The sequence below is a fragment of the Petaurus breviceps genome, unplaced genomic scaffold (assembly GCF_028583685.1).
Source record: "Petaurus breviceps papuanus isolate PSGF00001 unplaced genomic scaffold, PetGlider_PUasm1.0 90625, whole genome shotgun sequence".
Taxonomy (NCBI): domain Eukaryota; kingdom Metazoa; phylum Chordata; class Mammalia; order Diprotodontia; family Petauridae; genus Petaurus; species Petaurus breviceps.
Window position 1 is genome coordinate 6248160 of NW_027187289.1, and position 23518 is coordinate 6271677.

At 35.4% G+C, this 23518-nt stretch overlaps 1 protein-coding gene across 2 annotated transcripts in view; it reads right to left on the minus strand.

Moving 5' to 3' along the window:
• FGF14 (fibroblast growth factor 14) overlaps window positions 1-23518 on the minus strand; it is a 373661-nt gene that overhangs the window by 244872 nt on the left and 105271 nt on the right. The window contains exon 1 of one of the 2 annotated variants that reach the window (XM_069064207.1): window positions 16340-16842. The exons of the other annotated variant lie outside the window; for it this stretch is intronic. Within the exon in view, the coding sequence (XP_068920308.1) occupies window positions 16340-16532 (193 nt within the window). The 5' untranslated portion in view covers window positions 16533-16842. Of the gene's footprint in view, window positions 1-16339; window positions 16843-23518 lie in introns of those variants that run through there. 2 annotated transcript variants of the gene reach the window in all.

The window sequence follows — 23518 nt, forward strand, 5'->3', positions numbered from 1 at the left end:
CTTTTTACTGTTTCCTATTGATTGTGTGATTTTGTACAATTTAATTAAGCTCTCTAATTCCCATTTTCCTTACCTGTAAAATGAGAATAGTACTGTCTGCTCTACCTACTTGACACAGTTATTATGGTAGGAACAAATACTCAGTGGAAGTGGGGAAAATATAGATTACATTGAAAGGGCTTTTCTTCATGGCAAAGTGTGATCCACTATGAAAAATGTAAATTATTGCTTCAGTTAGAAAACTATAGTCTGGTCATTTTTCTAATTTTGTTCTCAGATCTTTCAGTAATCCTTATATTTTTATTCTACCTTTCTCTGATCTTTTATACAGTGAATAAATGTTGAGTGTTATTGATCTCATTGTCTATTTTTTATAACATGTTCATGATTAAAATTGCTTTTTTGGATGTCAAAAGGCTTTATATAACATACTTGAGCTCATCCATCACATCTCTCTCCTTACACTTCAAGAGTCATACAAATCATATTCAGAACTACTCTGGCATTTCAAGTTGTCAGAGTACACATCTATTCACTCTAATTCAATCTAGTAAGCATCTTATTAAGAAACTGTGATGTACCACCATACTACATATGGTAAATGGACCTGGAGACACAATACAAAAAAATACCCCTCTCCTCAAAAAAAAGGCAAAAAAACCCCCACATCTTGCCTTCAAAGCTTATATTCTACTGGGAAGCAGGGACAGAACAATGTATAAACAGATAAATATATTTAAAATGAAAACCAAACAGCTGTACCAGGAGAAAGGCAACAAGAAAAACTGGAAAGAAGATGCTAATACTCTTTTAGATAACTATCAAGAAGCAATGACAGTCTATTCCTTTTCTGACAAAATGGGTAAGAAGAGTGGGAAGAGAAGAGAACATCCATCACAATATCTATGAAGGCATTAATACTTTATCTCCTTTTCTCTGTCTCTTTCTATTTCTCTCTGTCTCTCCTTCCTCCACCTATCTCCCTATCCATCTCTCTCTTTGTTTATCTCTGTCTTTCTCTCTGTATCTCTCTCCATATCTGTCTTTGTTCTCTCTCTCTCTCTCTCTCTCTCTCTCTCTCTCTCTCTCTCTCTCTCTCTCTCTCTCTCTCTCTCTCTCTCTCTCTCATACACACACACACCATAAATTTACATCATAGAAATTTACACAATGAGAAAGGAGTGGTTTCTCAGCAGTTTTCTGCTCCTCTAATTCAACCTTTACCTAAGTCTTGTTTACAACTTTTTCTTGTTATTCTTTAGTAGTTTCAGTCATGTCTGACTCTTTGTGACCCCGTTTTGGGGTTTTCTTGGCAAATACACTAAAGTGCCTTGCCATATCCTTCTCCTGCTCATTTGTCAGATGAGGAAACTGAGGCAAACAGGGTTAAATAACTTGCCCAAGGTCAAACAGTATCTGAGGCTGAATTTGAACTTGTCTTCTTGATTCCAGTCCCAGTGTTCTATCCACTTTGCCACCTAACTGCCTCTCTTTACAACTAATCCTTCTCAATTTTTTATGAAACATGGAATTATATAGAGTTTTTAAAATAAAACTGCTCACGTTTTAGGAAGGAACACTATTTGACAAAGAAAGCATAAATTAAAAACAGAGCTGACAGTGACTTGTCTTTGTATTTTCTGCAGACAAGCCCCCTATTAAATAGCTTTCTTGAAGACTTCTAATGACAAGGAACTCACTACCTATCAATGTAGCCCATTTTCTTTCTGCATAGGTTGGATTTTATCCAGGATTTTTCTTACATTGAACCCTATTCTGCCTTACTCTATTTTTCCACCAATTATTCTTTTTTCAAAACAATTCTAACCCCCTACTCCACGTGACAACTCAATTTAGAGGCAAAGTACCAATTACTGACTACCCTTATCTGTTCCTTTTTCAATTCTGAGTAATTTTGCCCCAGCTCCTAGAGTTCAAGTATGAATTATGGAGGACCTGGGGTCAATGTGCAGGTTAGTCCATACTACAAAGGCTCTGACCAAGCTTCCGGTTCTGATTCGATTAAATTTAGTATATGTATCTATTGTTATTATTATTACATGTAAGATGAATTTAGAAGATCTCAAGTTAAATAAAGTAAGTCTGGTTGAATTTCATTTTATTCTAAGCCAATTATAGCTACAGAACACAAACAAGTTTTATAGTTTGCTTCAGGCCAGAGAGGAAATGTTCTTTGCATTACTGCTAGAATAACCTCAACCTCTATAGGATCATAGTATCATATATTTAGATCTAGTTCACCTCTTTCATTATAATACCATGCCCAGACTAGGTATCCTTGTGTAGAGTCTGATCCCATCTTACTTTTGATTATTGTTCCCAAATTCCACCAAAATCTAATCTACCTGATTCATCTAATGATCAACAGATCCCCTCATGTTACTGTTATTCACTGATGAGTCAATGAACTTGGGCTATAGCAGCTATGGTAGATTGATATTTAAAAACAATAACAGCATCAGGCTCAAATGGAATAAGACAATTATCAAATTACCATTAACTTTATTGGGATGATAATGTAACATAATTAATGCAATAGTATATGTAACATATACATATATCTGATCTACTACTAGAATAATTGTTGAAAAACATCTTCCATTTTTTTAATCTGTTTGCTATTTCCCCCATATTTTCTCAGACATTGAAATTGAAAATAAATGCAGTCCCCTAGAAAGTACAAATAAAAAGCACAAGACAGCTGAAGAAGCATCATCCCCTTTGTATCCAGGTATTTTACAAGACATTTGAGAGTATTTTATTTCATCATAAACCAAGTAATCAAGAAGTTCCCTGAATCTAAACTATATTTGACATCAACTCTCTGGTGGCTTTCTCAGGTTATTGAATCTTTGCCATGCTTTCCTTAGGAATAAAAAATAAAATCATGCTTGTTTGTTCCCACCCATATTTCTGAACATTAGCATTAACAGTGGGGAAATGCTTGGGACAGAAATGATGCCATAAAGATGTTAAAGAGTACTAGGTGAAATAACATGTCATCTTGAATGCATGAATTATTTTTAAGCTCTCAAGTTTGGCTCCATCCTAGGAACTTTTCACAACTGTAGCCTGTGAGGGAAGATGTCTAGCAATAACAACAATAATCAACATTTATAAAATGCTTTAAATTATTCTCATTTGACTCTCACAAGAATTGTGTCAACTAGATAGTACAAGTATTATCATCTCCATTCTACAGATAAGAAAAATAAAGCAAAATGAACTTAAGTAACTTGCATAACATCACACAGATATTAAATGACAGTGGTGGAACCGGAATTCAGGAATTTTACTTCTAAATTTAAATATCTTTCCACTTTAACATACCACATCTAATTTAACAACAGTTAAGGGTGGAAAACCCTTTCAAATGAAATTCAGAGATAAGTAAAGAAACATAAAACCATAAATGATCCATGATTCAAATCATATGAAACACAACGAAGTCATGAATTTATTCTCTTGTGACATAAGACTGAGTCTTTTCTAAGTCTTATAGAACATTAAATTGTACACAATTTATTAGCAATACAACCACACTTTTTTCACAAAGAACACTTTTTAACAAAGAAAACATTAATGAAAACAATTGAGCTGATGAGATTTTTAAAAATTCTTAACAAAACATCTGGAAGCGACAGTCCACGTCATACTGTGGGAGGAAAGATCAAGAATTAAGGAGTGGCCAGTGGCAACTGGCCCTCTTCTCATCTGCTAAGTTCACTGAAAAGGCAAGGAGGTTGAAACAAGGGAATGCTGTTACATCAATATCCTCTGTAGGAATTTCATCCTAATGAAATTTCAAATATATTTATGGGAAACAAAATATAGGGAACAGGCTACTCACCTTCTCTTTTTCCGATAATGTCACTGGCTAGCCGAACTATCAGTCAGCACTGGACAAACCAGCTAAAGTTTTAATTGATTGTTATACTGTAGCTGGCTGGCCTGAAACTGACTGACAGCTCAGTGACAGGTGATACAGGAATGCTGCAGGATACGAGGCACAAGAAGATGGTCCCAAGCATCAGTCATGGGAGGAAAATGCCCACGACTTTTCTAGAAACACCAGATACAAACATATGATCAGGCTGCCTCAGTTTCTCTTATCCTACCTGAGAAATAACTATGGAAGGTAAAAAATGAAACAGGAGCATTGTCTCCTAAGTATGTTGATACAGATGTAGCCCAGTGGGACATCATAAATTCACTCATTTGCAAAAGGTTTGAATTTAACCCAACAAATATAATTAGTAGGTATGTAGTAGGCTCCATAAGGGACACAAAGAAGTGTCCCTGACTTCAAGGAGTTTAAAATCTAGTAAATACATAATTAATTGACAAAATGATACAGCAGTATACCTGGAATGATAAAGACCCGAGATCAAATGTAGACTTAGATACTTATTAGCTGTAGGACCTTCAGTAAGTCACTTAACCTCTGTTTGCCACAATTTCCTCAACTGTAAAATGAGAGTGGTAATAATAGCACATACTTTTCAGCATTATTTTGAGGATTAGGTGATATAATATTTATTAAGTGCTTAATACAGTGGCCAGCACATAGCATGAGTTATGTAAATGCTGGCTATTATTATTCATTATTTTTGCCAGTTCTTTCCACCATATCTATCTTGAACTATCTCTCCTTTGCTCTCCCTGCCTTTCCCTACCTTCTCCTTTCCTTTTGTTGCTTTTGACATTAGGATGTTACATGGTTCAGGCTGAAAGTTTTTGTTTAGCATTTCCAAAACTATTTATTTCATGGAATCCTGGTACTGCATGATGCAAACTGAGTTATTATGAGAAAATATTACTGCTATAATACTTTTTTCCTCTTAAGTATTAAATTGAAATTATATATGTATAAAATGCTTTTTAGGTATAATATTTTGGTGTGAAAATATAGGTTTTTAAAATATAAGTATTTACTTCTCCCCCACCCCAGTTTTATTCTAAAGGCATTCTACTTTAGCGGTAATGGTTTCAACCAATATATTTCAATCAACCAGTTATTGTCTAGAAAAATTGGTTTGAAAAATGCTACTGTGTAGTGATCAGAGATCAGTAGTGAGATTGGCCCATTAGTGACTGCTGCACTTCCAGTTAGGGCAAGATAGGGAGAAGAAGAAAAACAAAATAAAGCCAAGGAAGAGAGAGGAGTATAAGAGAAACTAAGAGAACGAATCAAAATATACCCCTGTTCTCAAGGAGCTAAGAATATAGTAAATTCCTATGTTGTAAGACCAGTGGGCTTAGCACACTACTGAAGATAAATGAAGATAAAAAATAAGACCTAGAAATAAAGGTAATAACAATAATGGTAATAGTCATGTGGAAAAGAGTTCCCCATGTGTCCTTGGACTTGCTTTTAAGGATTAAAGGTGCTTCTTCAGGTAATGATATAATTGCCATGTAAGTTAGGTGGGGGATTGGTAGAATTATAGAGTAAGGTAAAGGAGATTTTTCCCTTGGGAAATGTAAAATCGCTGAGAAGAAGCAATGCTTAAAAGTGGGATGTTTCTTTTTCATTTTAAAATGAAAGGACAGGAACTCATACCATTAAAACAAATGCATCTGGGGGAAATTATGCTGAAACCATGCATCCCTACTTCTACAGAGGCAAAAAAAGACACAAATAACGCAAGTAATATTAACTTCAGCTTGATTTGTTGATGTAAAAATTGCAAAGGAGACAATATTGTGCTATGGGTTTTTGTCTCACATGAATATACAATAGCAAACTATCTAGAAGAAAAATAACTATACCATTCATGAGAATGTTGAGACACAAGGGACATTTCTAATATTGAAAACTATGTCAATTCAGCAGAAGAAGGAGAAATACAGTGGGCCTTTGCTCATTAACACTATGTACTCAAAACTTCAGTAATTTTAGTAACCTTAATAGTTTTTTCTTTCATTTGGCAAAAGGGGAGAGGAGAAGAGAGGAACAGGTGTAGGGAAAAGAAGAGGGAGGAGACAGTGACAAAGAGAAAGAGACAAAGGCAGAGGCACAGAAAGAGAATAAGAGACAGAGAGACATGGAGAAAGGAGAAGTAAAGTGGGACAGAGAGAGGAAAGAGAGAAAGAGAGGGGGGAGGAAGAGAGAGGGAGAGGGAGAAAGGATGACTTTAGCTTCTGGCAGATGTGAAAATTTGGGTGTAAGGGTGTAAGGCCATGGCCTGTTCTTCAAGCCAGGAGCCATAGCGGTCACAGTAACAGTAGTTGCTGTTCACAATCTTCTCAGTCAGAAGTCCTGGGAAAACAACATGAAGAGAGCTGGAGGCAAGACACCTCTTCCCACACTAAAGGTTTTTCTAGAGCTAACTCCATTTGGATGCTGGAAATCAACTTTGATTTCTGGGCTGAGTTTATTTTGTACAAGTACAAAATTTAACTTTAAAATATTCAAGTGCAATACATTTACTTGGCATTCCATTCTTTTTCGAGGTATAATAGAAATAATGATATTGGCAAAAATGTATACAGGACTTTAAAGTTGACAAAATGATTCATATGAATTACTGACAACCAGCTGGTGGAGTGGGTAGAGAACTAGACATAAAAATCAGGGAGACCCGAGTTCAAATTCAGCCTCAGCCTTATTAACTGTGTTACCTTCAGTTTGTCACTAAACCTATGTTGGCCTCAGTTTCCTCAGCTATAAAATGACGATAATAATAGCACAAACCTTGCATGGTTGCCTTGAGGATTTCAAACCTTAAAAGACTATTTAAATGTTAGACATTGTTATTATGTAGTTTCTTCTTCACAGTCTTTGAATTACATACTCCAGATATTAGTGTCCCCATTGTATAGATGAGGAAACCAAATCATAAGGGACAGAGCTATAACTAGAAACATTTGTGTCTAGAGAAAGTTCCAAGCAGGGTAAGTGACCCCCATTTGTGGGAGATATTAGAGGGAAAAGATCCACAAACACAGAAACCTGAGGTTTCTGTGAAGTATGAAGTTGTGCAGGGCAGAAGAAATTCATTACAGGGTAGGAAGGAGCCCTTTCCAATATATCTAGCAACTTCCTTTTGAAATTAATTACTCTTGCTTAGTGGGTTCTATGCTACTGTTTCTTTGATGCTAAATAAATGTGCTATAAATGCCCTCTAATTTGGCATACTGGTTTTGATAAATGAAATAAGTGCATTATCTAGAGTTGTATAGTGTCAGATGCAGAATATGAAGCAAGGTTTCAATATTCTTTTTTTTTTCTTTTTGGAGGGGGGAAGGTAGGGCAATTGTGGTTAAGTGACTTGGCCAAGGTCATGTGGCTAGTTTGTGCGTGGTGTGTGGTTTGTGTGTGTGTGTGTGTGTGTGTGTGTGTGTGTGTGTGTTTTAAGTGTGTGTTAATCTGAGCCCAGATTATAACTCAGGTCCTCATGACTCAAGGGCCGGTGCTCTATTCACTGCACCACCTAGCCATCCCTCAATGTTCTTTTTACCATCATTGCCTCAAATGGTTGAAACTCCACTTCTGTCATAAGTCTCTTCAAGTTAGTAAGTACTCAGGCCACATGCAAGGAGAGGGGAAAACCAGTTTGTTTTCAGATTTGTCCTCAAATGAGCATTTCCTCAGTATGAGGTTCTCATTTTGAAAATAGTATTCATCCAGCTTTCTGGTACACAGATGAGGTAATTATTGAACAGTTTAAGTCACAGAAATGATTAAGGGGCTGGTGACATTTACTTATGTGGAAAGATTAATCGAATTAAACATTTGTAACTTAGCTAAATGGTAAGGAGGATATAATAACCATGAACAAATATTTGAATGGTTTTAAAGAACCCAAGGAGATGAAGGAACTGTTTAGTAAAGTTCAAGGAGAAAAAAAATGATATGGAAAAGAATGAAAATAAATTGAGCAATAAAATGCTCAGACCCTGAAAAAAAGGGAGAAATTTAAGACTCTAATGACAGAATATTTTTCTATTTTAAGCATATAAAAGCGAACTAAAATCAGATACTATCTCCACTGGGTGCTAAGTGGAGAAAGTATAATAAAACAAATCAAGAGAAAACGTCATCAATATTTCAATGAGAGAAAGCAATATTATTTAGTCTTCATTTTGTTCTCACCTTATTCTTTCCCAAATACCAAAACCTCATCAAGTCTAATACTAGACACCCCTCAGGAATGAAGAAAAGGGGAAAAGGCAACATTTTTAAAACAATATGTTTAGTTTAAAGTGATCATAATCAAATGTGATTGTAACTGCTAGTATTTATGGAACACTAACAAATGTACCTGTCATTCAAAATCCTGGAACTTAACAATGGAAAATATACATGTTGGAAATCAGGTCTTCATATAGAAATAATGAACTCATTCAAATAACCTCATTTGACCTTCTGAACAATCCCTTCTGAAGAAATACCTGAAATTTTAATTTTGCCTGACACTAATTATTATGATTTTAGTTGCCTAAAATGCTTTCATTACATAAGCTGCATGTGGCTCAGATTTCATTGTCTAGTATGGACTGACCACATTAAACAGTTGGGTCTACCTCTGCATAGGATAAGCACGCTTACCAAATAATTTGTAATAATGAGCTTTTAAAATTAAAGTACTACTTAGTCACTATGGTTTTTTAAAGGACAAACTATTAATTTTTTGGAAAAGCCAAGTCATTTTGTAACATCCTCAAAAGTGGAATTACGTGGGATAAAACAAAGTAGCTGGGGAAGAAATAATATTCCCAAATAATAAATCTAACTTTCAAGTATCTGAGTCTTGGTGCTTGGGAGAACACTGTTACATACTGGCAATGCATAACTGATGAGATGGTGTTTGAGAAACCCACAGAGTATCCTGACTAAGAAAACCTAATAATCTGCATTTTTTTCTGGGTGAATAATTCATTAGACACATGTTGCTGTTTAATTATTCCCATGTTATATTTAAAAAGAAAAATATCTTAAATTGTTAAATTTTATGCTAATGTATTATTTATCTATACACTCACACATGACTGGTTCTCAAAAATGATACTAATAACATTTTTGTTTTTAGCTTATTTTGACAAAATAAAATCCTCAACCTCATAGTTGTACTAGGGAAGAATTTTTTTTAAGTCTAAATACATTTGTTATATCAATATGTCCCCAGGAAAAAAGATGAAAAAGAATGTGGATCCCTCAAGAAAATTACGTGAATTGAAGCAATTAGCTTTGGGAGTAAATCCCAATCTATTTGTCTGGACTATGTGGAAATACCTCAGGGAATTTATTCCATTAGTTTTACAGGTAGATTCACAAGTATAGATATACACGCAGGTTGGTGTTTACATAGTCAAAAGTCTAACCAGTAGTTATTGCTATGATTATAAGGCTGATTTGGCAAATTTCATGTGTAGACTGATAGTGTTGATTGACATGTCACTAGATTAAAATGAAAATAGTTGACTAATCATTAAAACCAAACTTTTCTTGCAGTAATTTTGGACTTCAGCTCACATTTTGATTAATATTCCTATTCCTTGACTAGATTTGATGTCGGCCAATATTAAATTTCACAAAATGTAATGGTCATTTTTATCATGTTATTTATATGCATATATATATACATACACAATTCAATCAAATCTCAATATTCATGGTGAGGGGAAAAAAGGAATAGATCATGGAAAATTCTTTATAATCTTTAAAACTATGTAGCACTGGCTGTAGGGTGATAAACATTTAGAATGATGCCCCTAGTGAGATGTATATATTCAATACCTACCTATTTCATATCCTGGGAAATGGATCATCCATGTCAGAGTTAATTGAGGGTTGATTATATTGCATTTCCATAAAACTGAACTTCTAAATTATTTTTAAAATAACATTAGCAAAATGCACAGTTATTTGAAAATGTCTGAATTTAAATTATCACTCTTCTATAGCCAATATTTACTGCAGCTTTAGTAGTTGACTTCTAGTCTAATACTTTGTAAGTGACAGTAATTCTGGACTTTCTAAGAAGAGATTATTAAAATTCAGTTTCCTCTATCACTTCCCACTAGCAATCGCAATATGGTCAGGTGTAGTTCAATAAGAGACATCTCATTAAGGTGATCCTCTTTCTAAAGAACCAGTTTACTCAGCATTAAAATCAATCAACCAATAAGTATTTCTTATATGTCTAATAGGGGGAAAACCTTGTAAGGAGTTTACAATCTAGTAAGGATTCTCAACAGTCCTCCAAAGGATCCTTCAATGGACAAGAAAAGTTAACAAGTGGTATCTTACCTATATTCCAAGAGTCCACATCACAGACAAGCCATACTACATTTTCCAATAAAATTCTATATCTTTTCATTGCTTATAGAATGCTATTAAAATACATAGAAACACAAATGAATATTTTATCAAAAAATCTGTATTAAGGGAATTCCTTCCCTTTGGTGTTATTAGTCCCATAAAATGATGGGGTTTTTTTTGTTTTAAATAATGAAGTGCCTATATTTCTTTTCCATAAACAGTGCTGAATTCAGAGTTTCTTGGAAAATGTCAGAAAAAATTAAAGACAAAACCTCAAATTAATTTAAAATCCTATACAAAATAAAGATATATCAACTATCTTTGAGTTATCATTCCTCGACTATAAGTTCTTCCATGTTATATTCTGGAGGAGAAATTTACTGGATAGAATGTTACAATTGGAGTGAGGAAGATCTAGGTTCAAATCTTACCCCCAAGAATTCACTAGCTCTGTGATTCCAGGCAAGTCAGTGAATTTTCCTGAGCCAAAGTTTCTTTAAATATAAAATGAGTGAGGTTGGAATGGATGCTCTCTTTGGTCCTTTCCAGGTTTAAATCTATACTCCTATGTCCTCAGGCCATATGTTCTTTCTATGTCCTTGCATTTAAAAATTAGGAATTAAAAACAACAAACAAGCCAGAACAATAGTATTTTGTGGATATCATACTATACCCAGTAGTATGTACTTTTTAATATACATTTTTGTGACAATTTTTTTAATGAAAAAAATGCCAAGAAAAATGTGTCTAGGTATCTGCAACTTGTAAAATCAATATTTCAATTTAAAAATAAGTTTTTATTTCCCATCTTAATTAAGCAAATCAAAATCTAATTTTCAAATTTTACACTACAGCTACTAAATTAAACATAGTTGTTTGAGTAATACTGAAGCAGAAATTTCTACTGTGAAAACCAGTGGCACACACATTAGCAAGAGAAAGAGGGTTACAGGTCACTAAATGCATTTTCTAAAATGATGCAACATCTCTTAATAAATGCAAAAAAAATTTTTTTAATTATTCCTTTCACTGGTCTGAACTGACAAATAAGACTGACAATGTAGAATTGTACCTACTGCTTTTTAGGAGAAGTATTATAATGCCCCAAATACTATACCAAGACATCCATGACAAATATTTATTCACTAGGCAGCAATGAAGTGTTCTCTTTTTTTCTTTCAATGTAAAAATGGGACTCAGCTCAAATATGTATTATAAATATATATTTGATCAACTTTATATAGGCTTTATATCAAATTCATTTAAATATTAAGTCAGTGGGCAGCCTTTCCATGAGAGAACCTAGTTAATGTGGTTCATTGTATTCATTGGACCATCATAATATTAATTATCTTCCTATGTCAATTGTATTTGCTTCAGTATTTATGAACAGAAAGTAAATCACATGGCCGTAACATCCCAAGATCACATTCCCAAAATGTACCATTCAAATTTTGTGCCACACATACTTTATTTATTTAAAATGGTATCATTTATAAATTCAAATCATGTACAATTAACCAATGCTTTTCCAATTTCAAAAAATCAGGAATCAGGTTGTGATTCAGCTGAATTTCTGCATGTCTATCAATTCTGCTTCTCAACAAACACCCCACTAGCAACAGGTACATTAAAGTGGAAACACGAACACTTCAATAGACATAGTCTCCAACAGTTGTGAAATGCATTCCCAAGTCAGGGTGAGGGGAACTGGCTGATTCTTTGAGGGTCATTTTTTTTTAATTTCCTTATTTTTTTTTAATCACAGAAGCTAAAACAGATGTGGTATTTAAATTTTCTGGTATGAGCAAATAGTATCAGCCATAGCAGTGACTGTTGTTGTTGTTTATTACTCTTTTTTTCCTGTTTATTTCAAAGATAGAGAGACACTGTATTTTCCTTATATAAACACATTGCAAAAGGCAACTGTCACTTTGCCTTTCTCATAATGACTGATGATGACATGCTGTTTCACTGTCACAAAGAGCAGAGAAAGATTTGGTTTTATATAGCCAATTCAATATAATAAACAATTGGGCATCTAAATACATGCCCCAAATAGATAACTAATTAGTAATCAGTATGATAGTTAGAGAAGTCTCAGGTAGCTTTTGAAAAAAGAAACTAAATTTCTGCTTGTTTTTAAAATCATACAGAGAAACCTAAATACTATGGCTAAGTGTCCATTAGTGACATCAGTGTGTATAGGAGATATCAAATAAGGAAATATTTCTCAGTTTTCCACTTTCACACTGTTTTATTTTATAAATAAATTCATATATATGAAAAGACCTTTTATTATGTAGAAAAAAATGAGATATAAAATAACATGTTTTTTAAAATTATTTTTACTTATTAATTAAAAAATTACAAACATGAAATTATTTGCAAAAGTAAGCAAATAATAGCACATATGCTTAATATATGGTCAATAAAATTGAAACAAATATCTGAAAAGTAGACTAATACAACAATGCTATTTTAAAAGAATTTGACTGTTGAATCCAGTTAATTAGTATATTAATTTAGCTATCCTCAATGGTTCCCATCACTGTGTAGGTTTATGACATTTTCACTACTCAAAATCAAAGACTCTACTCCAACTCAAAAAGGCATATTATTAATACCTGTTCTTGGTCTTAAAAGAAAACAATAAAAACACACAAACAAAAAAATCAAATCTGCGCAAGTCACCATGACTACTGGGGAAAATGGATGGATCACAGTATCGGAGATGAAAACTACCTCTATTCCAATATCCTCATTTTAGAGATAAAAATTCTGAGATCCAAGGTAAGCCACACAAGTAGTGAGGACAGAATTGAATAGTGGCCCCATGCTTTCTAATTCTAAACCCAACATTCCTTCTTCTGCATTAGGCTGCTTTCAACAGACATGGAAGTCATCTTTTCTTTAACAACAATACCTTCCATAGAAAGCATGATATGAAAACACTCTGAATCTGAATCTTTTCTCTGTTGCTTAGAAGTGTATACATAGAACCTTAACCACTGTGAATTTCAGTGCCCTTCTCTAGGAAATGGTAATAATGAAATTTGAAGTACTTTTCTCAAAGGGTTTCTATGAAGAATAGACTTGGGAAAGATATAAGAAAGTATTTTTATGTAACAGTGTAAACAGATAATAGAAGAAATATATCATTTCATTCCTAGAATGCACAAAGTCATACACTTAGAAGTATTGCTCCTCTCATTAGATAATTTACATCTAAATATTAAAAATCATGTATGTGCTGTATGTGTGAATACATACACACATTTTCATATATGGAGTCCTCTTTGACAACTGTGTAAAGACCTGTTTTTAGAAAGAGTACAAATATACATATACACAATACATATACATACATAAACACATATACATTCAATAGATGAGACTATAATTTTAAATACAATATTATGAGTCTTTGGATAAACACTTCATTATTTTGATAGAAAATTAAAATATATTTAGTGGTCTTAAAATGCTTCACACCTATAAAAACAGAAGCTAATTATATTAGCTAGAGATACACCTATCATGTAGGTATAGGTTGTATAAGAAGAAATTTGAATAGGAATTGAAATGAAGGAACATTTTTTTTCCCTCTCTGACAATAAGTTGTAATAGTGATTGAAAAATTTTTCTAAGATGTAGAAATGTCTAAAAGTAGTATAAGCAGGTTCTTGGGGAATGAATTCCACATCTGTGAAGGCCTTTAAGCATCTGATAGAGGATCATTTGTTTGGAATGCTGGAAAGGCATGGATTGGAGTAGATGACTTCTAAAGTTCTTTCCAACAATGACATCCTATTATTTGATGATGTTATGATATATTTATATATAATAATAGGGCATGACAATATTTTGGGTGCAAAAGCCATAAAAGACTCATCAGAACTTAAAATAAAAGGATAGGCTACTTGAAAAGCTGTTAAAAGTCCCCTCCCCCTATGGTTAAGTAATATACATTTATCTTAGGATCCCAAAGTCAAAGTCATTGTTTATCAAATGACATACAAATATATTTTATGTCTCAATCAATCCATGATACTGTGCTTGTAAAAAATCTATACAAACAAATGGTAGTCATGCTTATATTAAAATATATTTTTTTTGTAGCAGAGTGTTATTTCTCTGCTTTAAATAGATAGCAAATTTAAGCCTCTACTGGGTGAAATTTATTTTCTAAAAGAAAAAAAAAACTCTTTACAAAATAAGCCTTAGCAACAGTGATGAAGTACAAATACCATTTTGGCATATAGAAAATAAATAACACCACAAAAATACAACACCCCACAAAGCAACATTGCTTAAAATGAATACAGAAGGCAATTTAGTCAGACTTATACCTTGGGAATGCCAAGTTACATACTCCAAAGAAAATATCAAAAATTCAGATAACATTTTTATTCATTCCCAAACTAGTCTGAAAATATCTTCATGAACCAAACTGAAAAGTTCATCTTTTATTCAGAAAATCTTCAGATGATATCACTCTATACTTAATCTCAAATTACTTAAAATCTCCAATCTAATACTGTTGAAAATTATTTGAATAGGGAGGGGGGTGGAATAGATGCTAATACTATGGAATTCCCATTCTTCACTCTAACACTGCCTCACTATCTGGAAGGTGTTATTTAAAAATCTCTCTTTTTTTCATTTTTGGCTTTAGCCATTTTGTTAATAAGTTCTGGTCTTTTTGCAATAAGGTAGTTATAAATGTGATGGAAATATAGATATACATATGCATATATACATGTATGTATATGTTAAAATAGATATACATAAGAATCTAGCCATAGAATGCATTCACCTCATAATATTAGGATCTACAAAGCATTAAAAACAAATACATACACCTGTGCATTGAGATTATCAGTGCAGTGCACCCAGACACACCTATCAATATCAATATATGTATTTTTCTCTTTTCTTCCAAACCTACTTTGTTAATGTTAGCAAAAGTGAAAACCAAACAAACCTCTCTCACACATAGAATACACTTCATGTTCTCAAAGGCAACCGCTCTTAGCAACTGGGTGTCGAATCAAGTAAAAGAGCTGAACACAACCTCATGGTTCTCAGGAGGAAGTTGCTTAAGCAAATGCTGTAAATGTAGAAATTGCTACATAGACCAAGCACATTGTTTCTTTAAAAATCATTACTAAGATGAGCTTTTTACAATCTTCATCATTCAGTTACTGTTTTGCCTAGTGAAATCTCCTCTCTTTTAATCAAACAAAAAGCAATCCCTAGGTCATTTGGCTTCTCCAAATCATTTTAAACTGAATCTTTCACTCAGACACACCATCTCACCCCTATTATCAGATCTGAGAGAAACTGGCATAGTCCTATGCTTAAAATTAAATCTCTTGTCTGTTTCAAGGTCTAAATTGCAGTCATTTGGGAGTTTAAATACATAATTCCATACGCTCACTTTCCCTTAAACCTAGAGCTGCTGAAATAAAAAGGACCATTCCTTAATTCTGGACAACTGTGATGGAGCTACAGGTCATCTATCCAACAGCCAAAAAGCTGAAATGGGGGAGGGGGTGTAGACAGAAAGTAGAGTAGAGGAGGAGAGGGAATGAAAGGAGCTCATTTAGTTAAAATGAATTTCCCTCAAGGACCTGAGCCTAGAAAATGAACACATCATCTAAGGCTGTAGCCTCTGGGGATACAGGTTCTTAGTAAGGCAGGAAAAGATTTTCAAGTACACCCCCTCCCGGCCCTCCCAGGAGACCCAGAGAACAAGTGGGAGTGAGGGAGAACAGGAGCTAGGAGCGCTATAAACTTGCCAAAAGCTGTTGGCCCCGTTAAGTTTTCCGTTGCTACAGGTTGCCCCAGAGAGCAGCATCCCCAGCTCCTGGGGAAAAGGAACTGAGGAAGGTAGTAAAGAAGAAAGGAAGGGAAGGAAAGAGGAAGTAATAGACCCAGAGATAAGAGAAGACAGGGAACAGAGGGAAACCTTGGGACGTTGGGACGGGACAAAGGGAGGGAGAAGGGAACAGAAGCGGTCAATGGGAAAGCACAACACCTACAGACCTTGGCGCCGCAACCTTCGTTTCTTGAGGCCAAAGATGCGCACTTTGGAGAAGATATCCACCAGGTTCCCATTACATAGCCCCCGGTTCTTGCTGGGGCTGTTCCGCCTCCTGCTGGCCGAGGGCCTGTCCCAATGTTGCTCCCGTGCCTGCCGCTTCTGCCGGATCAAGCCACTAGCGATGGCCGCGGCCATGGTGTATCTCAGGGACCAGTCCCAACTAGGTTAGGAATGGGGACAGGAATGGGGATGGGAAGAAAGAGTGGGGATCAAGCAGATAGGGCAGGAATGGGACACAGGCTCCTCACTCACTAGGCAGGAGGGCTTGGGAACCTGATAGGAAAGGTTGGAAATAGGTTGAGAGAGGGGGCGCTCAGTCCCTGCTGGGTCCCATCTCTATGCACTTAGCCGGTACTAGACACAAGAGGCTTTGGATTAGGTGAGAACCTCCTGGGATTCGCCGTGTTGCCAGGAGGCACAAGTAAGGGGCAGACCCAGATCTTCACAGCCACCTACCCCCACCAGCAACTTGGAGCAGGACTCTGCTGGCTTCACTGGTGCCTTTCACTATGGACCCCCCAACCCCAGCTTTCCACTGCTCCCTCCAGTGCCACTGAAGCCACCTTCTTTCCTTCTTGTGCCTCTCCCAGGCCAAGAGTTCAGTAGGGGTTGGAGGCTAGATTTCTTGATCCTAGGCTCTGAGCTGGCAGAGGAGAGCCTTGGCTGGCTTCAAGGCAATCAGTCATTCACAGAGAATAGCTGGCACCAGGCTTTCTCACTCACAGTACTGCCGCTGTTGCTGCTACCGCCGCCGCCACCGCTGCTGCTGCTGCTGCTGCCATCGCCGCTTCTGAACACCCTGGCTTCCGATGCCCACCGGCCCATGCAGCCGCTGCCGCCACCACTACCTCCGGCTCAAGACTCCTGCCTGGTGATTGCTAAGTGCTTTTAGAAATCAGCATCTGGAGAGAGCAATCTTCTCCCCAGAGATGTGCAATCAAAGCGCTTCATTCCAACCTTCCCATGTTCCCACCTCTTCTCCCTCATTTCTTTAAAGAAAGAAAGAAAGAAAGAAGCAAAGGGGGTATACAGAGGACGGTGGATACCATAAGACTAAGGAAAAGGAGAAAGAAGAGGAAGAGGTGGTGGTGGTGGCTGTGGTGGTAGAGGAGGGCGAGTTGAAGGAATTTGGGTGCGTTGCTGTTAGTGGGAAATCTCTAGTCTCCAATAAATAGATAGATCCAGCAGCAACTGCTTCTTCAGCTTAGCTGGGCTTCTTGGTTATAATGTGTCTCCCGGTCTCCAGGAACTCTCAGTTCTGGTTGGAGGGCGATGTGCTTTAGCCCGCCTAGGCTAATCCCTGCAGCACTGAATCCCAGGGAGAGGGAAATGGAGGTGAGGGGTGGGACAGTGGGACTTGACTCCTTCCACTCCACAGCTAGCCCACCCTAACTTATGGGGATCCCCCTTCTGCCGCCAGAAAGGACAAACGTGTCCATTTTGGAATGGTGGTACGGTGGAATGAGGGAAAGGGGGAAGGCGACAGAGAAAAAGGTGATACAAGCAGGCATGAAAAGACCCCACCCATAAGCCCCTCCTTGTAACTGTTAAAGGAGGGGACTAAGGCAGCAGCAGCTGGGAAAGCAGCAGCTGGAGAGGATATAGCGCCCAAGGGAAGACTGGGGAAGGCATAACTGAGACACTGATGTTCTATCTCCCCTTCCTCCTGCAGGACAAAAAAAAAAGCGTCCTCTGTGTTCCAGTGACAACAAATAGCTAACACACAACTTGAGCTTCTTTCTCCCGTAGTCCCGAGGTCATCTGTCCCTTGTGGAAATATTGTCACAAAAGGAAAGCCCCAGAAGTCTCTCTCCAATGCCACAGACTTTCCCCTCCCTGCTCTTCAAGTCTTCAGTCTGTCTAGGACACATTTCTGCCTTGGGTGACAGTGAAATACAAGCACCCGGGAGGGAGGGAGGGAGGAAGGAAGGGGAATGGAGGGGGGGGGAGGAAGGTAGGTTTGGGAGAGATATACTTTATGCTTGGCTGGTACAGATCTGTGGTTTCTAGTATACACCCCAGATCCTGGCTCTTGCTTCGGGCTTCCTACTTTTTCCTCTTCCTTCTGCCCCATTTTGATAATTCATTGTGGGGAGGCAAAGACAAAGAAATAAACTAAACTCAATGGCTAACAATTCAGTGTGAAAGGGGGAGGGAGGAGGAAAAAAAAGACTCATTTGACACTAAAAAAATAATTATACTGATCACATTTATAATGAACATTTTAGAGTAAGATAGGGCCTCATTGCAGCTCAGGGGGTCTCTTCATATTCTAATATAAAATGACACACACTTTTTCTCTTTATCTGAGTAAGGTGGATAGAAACACTTTTAATCAGGCCAGTAAAATTAATTCAGTGAAGGATTGATCATCTGGAATCTAGTCATATTTTGTACTTCTCTGTTTAGCGTCTAACCCTTCCCAATTACTGCATCATGGTCCTGAGTGTTTTCTCTAGATTGACTTTCTTCTTAAAGCTTAGGAAAAGTGAATCAGAAACAATTTAATCTGAAGTGAATATGTGACTTTAGGACTCAACCTAACAGTTACTAGCCACTGTGCTGTGACTCAGGTTGATTTAAGTAGTACTTAATAATAAAATGAACTGGACAGTTTGTTTCTTCCACTTTCCTGGGGTGTGAGCAGAATAATGTGTGCTGGAAAGATCTTTGCCTTTTTAGAGTCAAGACCTGGATGGAATCCTAGTTCTGCCATTTACTTTAAATCTACTTTGTATACAGCTACAAACATGTGTCATGAATCTTCAAATGCAAAAGTGAGGGTACAGTCTGTTTTACTCTTTTTTTTTTATCCCCAGCACTTCGCAGAGCATCTTACATAATAAGTGATTAATAAATGGTTGCAGAACAATTGAATAATTTATTAACTGGGTAACCTTATGGTCATTTTTACCTCTGAAATCCTTAATTTCTGTATCAATAAAATGGGGGTTGCAACTTATTGTCACACCTTACCTCAAAGATTTTGAAGACAAAATAAAGTAACATATGAAAGCATTATTTGAATTCAAACTATTATTATTCTCCCACTCAAAATAACACACCAAACTATAACACAAAAAAAGTATGTTATTTACAAACAGGTTTCTTGTAGTATAATCCTCATATCACTTATGTGAGAACTAGGAAAATTTATTGTTTGAGATAATCTTCCTCTGCTTTCATCAACTTTCTAGTCACCTTCCTACTTGACTTTTCCTCAATTAGATAATTTATCTTTGGTTGATTGGACAATCCCATTAAACATTCTGCCCCATGAAGAGATATCTATCATGGTAGAAACAAATATTTCTAATACTTTGACCATTAATTATTACAAATGTAGATTTCTCAATTTGACATAACAGAAAAATTAATCACAGATAAAAAAATTACCATTGCAGATTTCTGTCACCAAAGACATTGATAGCTTAATAGTCTCTGAGTTACCTTAATGTTAAATTATCCAAACAATTTTGTCTACAATAGTTTTTTGTTTCATTTTAATTGTCAGTGAGATGAATAGAAGAAGCATATCATTGTTAAAATATGTAGATCAGGGAACACTAGAAGATATTAGATAGAACCCTAGAGAAGGAATGAGAAATCTTGGTACTAGTCTAGATTCTGTCTCTAGCTGGTTGCATGACCTTAAGTGAGTCACTTATTCTCTCTGTTCCTCAGTTTCTCCTCCTTCTTTTTGGTTTGTAAGTCTTCTAAAAACACTTCCAATTCTAAAATTTTATGAGCCATTGTTTCAAGAACTCTGCCTCAATTATACTTTTTAAAGGTTTAAAATATATCTTAATTTTAACTTCAATTGCAATTTGAGTTTGTTTCCATTACTGCATTATATTCTTTCTTGAAATGCACTTCTTTAAACTAGAGTCTCTTCATAACTCTTTGGATAATTAAAGGGAATTTTTTCCTGCACTTCTTTCTTATGTGTTGCTTCACTAAGCCCCATTTCTTTGGGGCTCATTATCTGTGTGCTCATTAGCAATTGAGTACTGCCTATGTTTTAGCACCATGGACAGAGGTTCTATTCAAGTTGGATATGGTATTATAAAATGGGTTTCCAGAATGTCAGAATATTGTCCAGATACCAGTATGTCCTTGACATTTTGTTCTAATAAAGCAAATCTCTGTCATTAAGCATATTTTAAGGTGGAAAGGAAATTAAACTTCACAACTCCCACTGACTAATAAGAAAGAGAGTGCTCAAATCAGTTAAGCTGGGGCAAGGGAGGAAAGTTCTTTTCATATTCCTTTCTTTAGCCAGAAATTAGCATCAGATGCACTGGTGCAGAGCCAAATATCACTGATCCTTCTTCAGTTTGCTCATCTGATTTCATGTCATGAATTTCATATAATACTACTGGTCATTTCTATTGTGTTTGACATCTGGAGTTAGAAGACAATTGTATGGAGAAGGGGAAAGGGTAGCAGCGGTGATGAAGCTTAGGTATATCTTCCAGCCTGAAATCTGTGCTGCTCTACTTCTCTTAGAAACATGGCATGGTTGTTTACAGTTTTAAGGACACCAAGGAAAACTCAAGAGAGCCATCTGCTGTCTTAACCTGTGATAAAAAAAAATGTGTGCAATGCTAGGCAAAAAGAAAAAAAAGAACTTGGGGCAACTGAACATATATCCATAAGTTCTTATAAATTTTACATCAGAATCTGATTCTTATTTATCAGGCTCTCCCTCAAACCTGCTAATCTCACTATCGGATGCATTAAAAATACCTTGTAATTTTATTTGACATTTTGTTTAAACACATAAACAAATGCTGATAATTGATGGCATTCACTTCTATTCTTTAGGTTATATACTACCTTAATATCAAAGCCCAATGTGTTTCCAAGTATGATTCTTACCTTCATAAACTGATAAACTACTTTAAGAAAATTTACAATTCTTCTTTACAAAAGTCAATGTAAACCTCTTTTTTTTGGGGGGGGGGGTGGGAATTAAAGGCAGGCTGCTCTAAAAAAGGCTTATTAACTTCTCCTGGAGACTACTTCTTCTCAACTCTGTTAGCTGCTGCCAAATGATTCATGGTATCTAATTTGGCTAGCACAAACATAAATATTAGACTCACTTTAGATATAGAAAACTGAAAGAAGGAAGGATAGAGCACTCATCCTCACAAGCTATTCATATAAAAGAGACACATGGCAAATTATCCACTATCCAAGACCCTCAAGGAATGATTCAGTGTACATGATATATGTTCTGGGAAGCTAAAAAAAACACCCCATTTTTCCTACATCCATAGATACATACCTTTCTAATAAAGGGTAGCTTGATTTTCAATATTTTCTATGGAGGTAAGATTGGTTATTATAATTATGCAGTACTCACTTTTATTTTATCTTTCTATTTATATTGTTACAAAATGATGTATATTTCATTTCAAGCAGCATCGAATTTATAATGAATCATTTCATATAAGCGTCCCAAAGTTTTCTTGAATTCTTTGTATTCACTCTTTTGTAAGGTATAATACCATTACATTCATATACCACAATTTGTTTTGCTACTCCCATAAATGATATGCAACTACTTTGTTTCTAGTCCCTTGCTACCACAAAAAAGTGTGACTATAAAATTAATTTGATTTATATGGGGGCATTATTATTTCCTTTATTCTCTTTGAGGATATATTCCCAGCATAAGGATCTCTTGCTCAAAGAATATGATTAGTTCAGTGACCTTTATCATAAAATACTAAATTATTTTCTGCAAGTGAAAACTTACGACTACATCAGTAATGTGTGTGTCTGTCTTGCAGTAGAACAACTAAAATCAAATATTTACTATATATTTGCAATTTTGCAAGTTATCTGGGTAGAAGGCAAAATCACAGACTTGGTACAATTTGAATTTATCTGAATGCTGCAGATTTGGAGAAATATGTCATCATAATTTTGAGAATTTATAATTCTTCCCTTATAAACAATTTCTCCATAGTTTTTAATCATTCATTTATTTGGGAATATGTAATGGTCTTTTTGTGCTAATTTCCTTAATATGTTGAATATTAAATATTTAACAGAAATATCTCATACAAAGATTTTCCCCACTTGTCAATTTTTGCCTTATTATAGTTATATCAATTTTGTTCATATGAAAGTTTTACAATTTCAGTTCATTGCAATTACCTCTGTCCCTTATTTGGTTAAGAATTTTCACTTTAGGCATAAGTGACAACCCCTTAATTAAAAAGAGAGAAGATTGAGGCCCACTCAGAGATATTATGTGACTTAACCAAAAACACTACAAGTTAATGAAAAAAATTGGGGCTACGATCTATGTCCCCAGGATCATAATCTAATACTCTTTCCATGATGCCTCATTGCCTCCTTATCAACTAATGTCATAAGGCTTAGGTTTCAGAAGACTATATAGACTCAGTGCAAAATTAAACTATAACATTATGCATATTATTTCTCACATCTACTTTTTAGCTCTTTTTTATTGCACAGAACATATGTTTAATATATTTTTATATTGTTGTATTGCCAATTATTAATTGTAGTAGTTTTTAGCATAACTTCCCATAGTGGGTTTTATTTCACTTCTTTTTTATTGTTCCTAATGGGGTTTGGGTTTGGAAACCACATAACCAAGCTCACAAGTACTTACAGGAAATAAGAGTTAAATACGTTCCGAGTGAAGACCTAATGGATTTAGGCAAGAACAAAAATGCATGAAGTTTAGTGAATTGCCTAGATAACATTTATTGTGGCTGATCAAACACTGTTGTGGTTTGTTTGTTTTTATCTGCTTTTAGGATAATTTTGATAGATGAGCTTGACTTATAACTGAGTTGCAAATATTTTCAGTGTTAAGTGTTACTTAATGACTAGACAATGAATATTACCATACATGTGAAATAGTACAATGCAGTAAGTAGAATAAATTGAAATTCTTAATTATATGTTAACTATGCTACAGTAACTCTAACCAGCTCTATTTTAAAATTTATTATTATTATCTAATTTAGTACTTATTTCTTTCTGGTCACCACAGGCTATTGTCAGAGCTATAGTTATATTTGTTTCAGGGTATTCAATGGATCCTTAAACTATTGATGAAAATTGAGACTCTATCT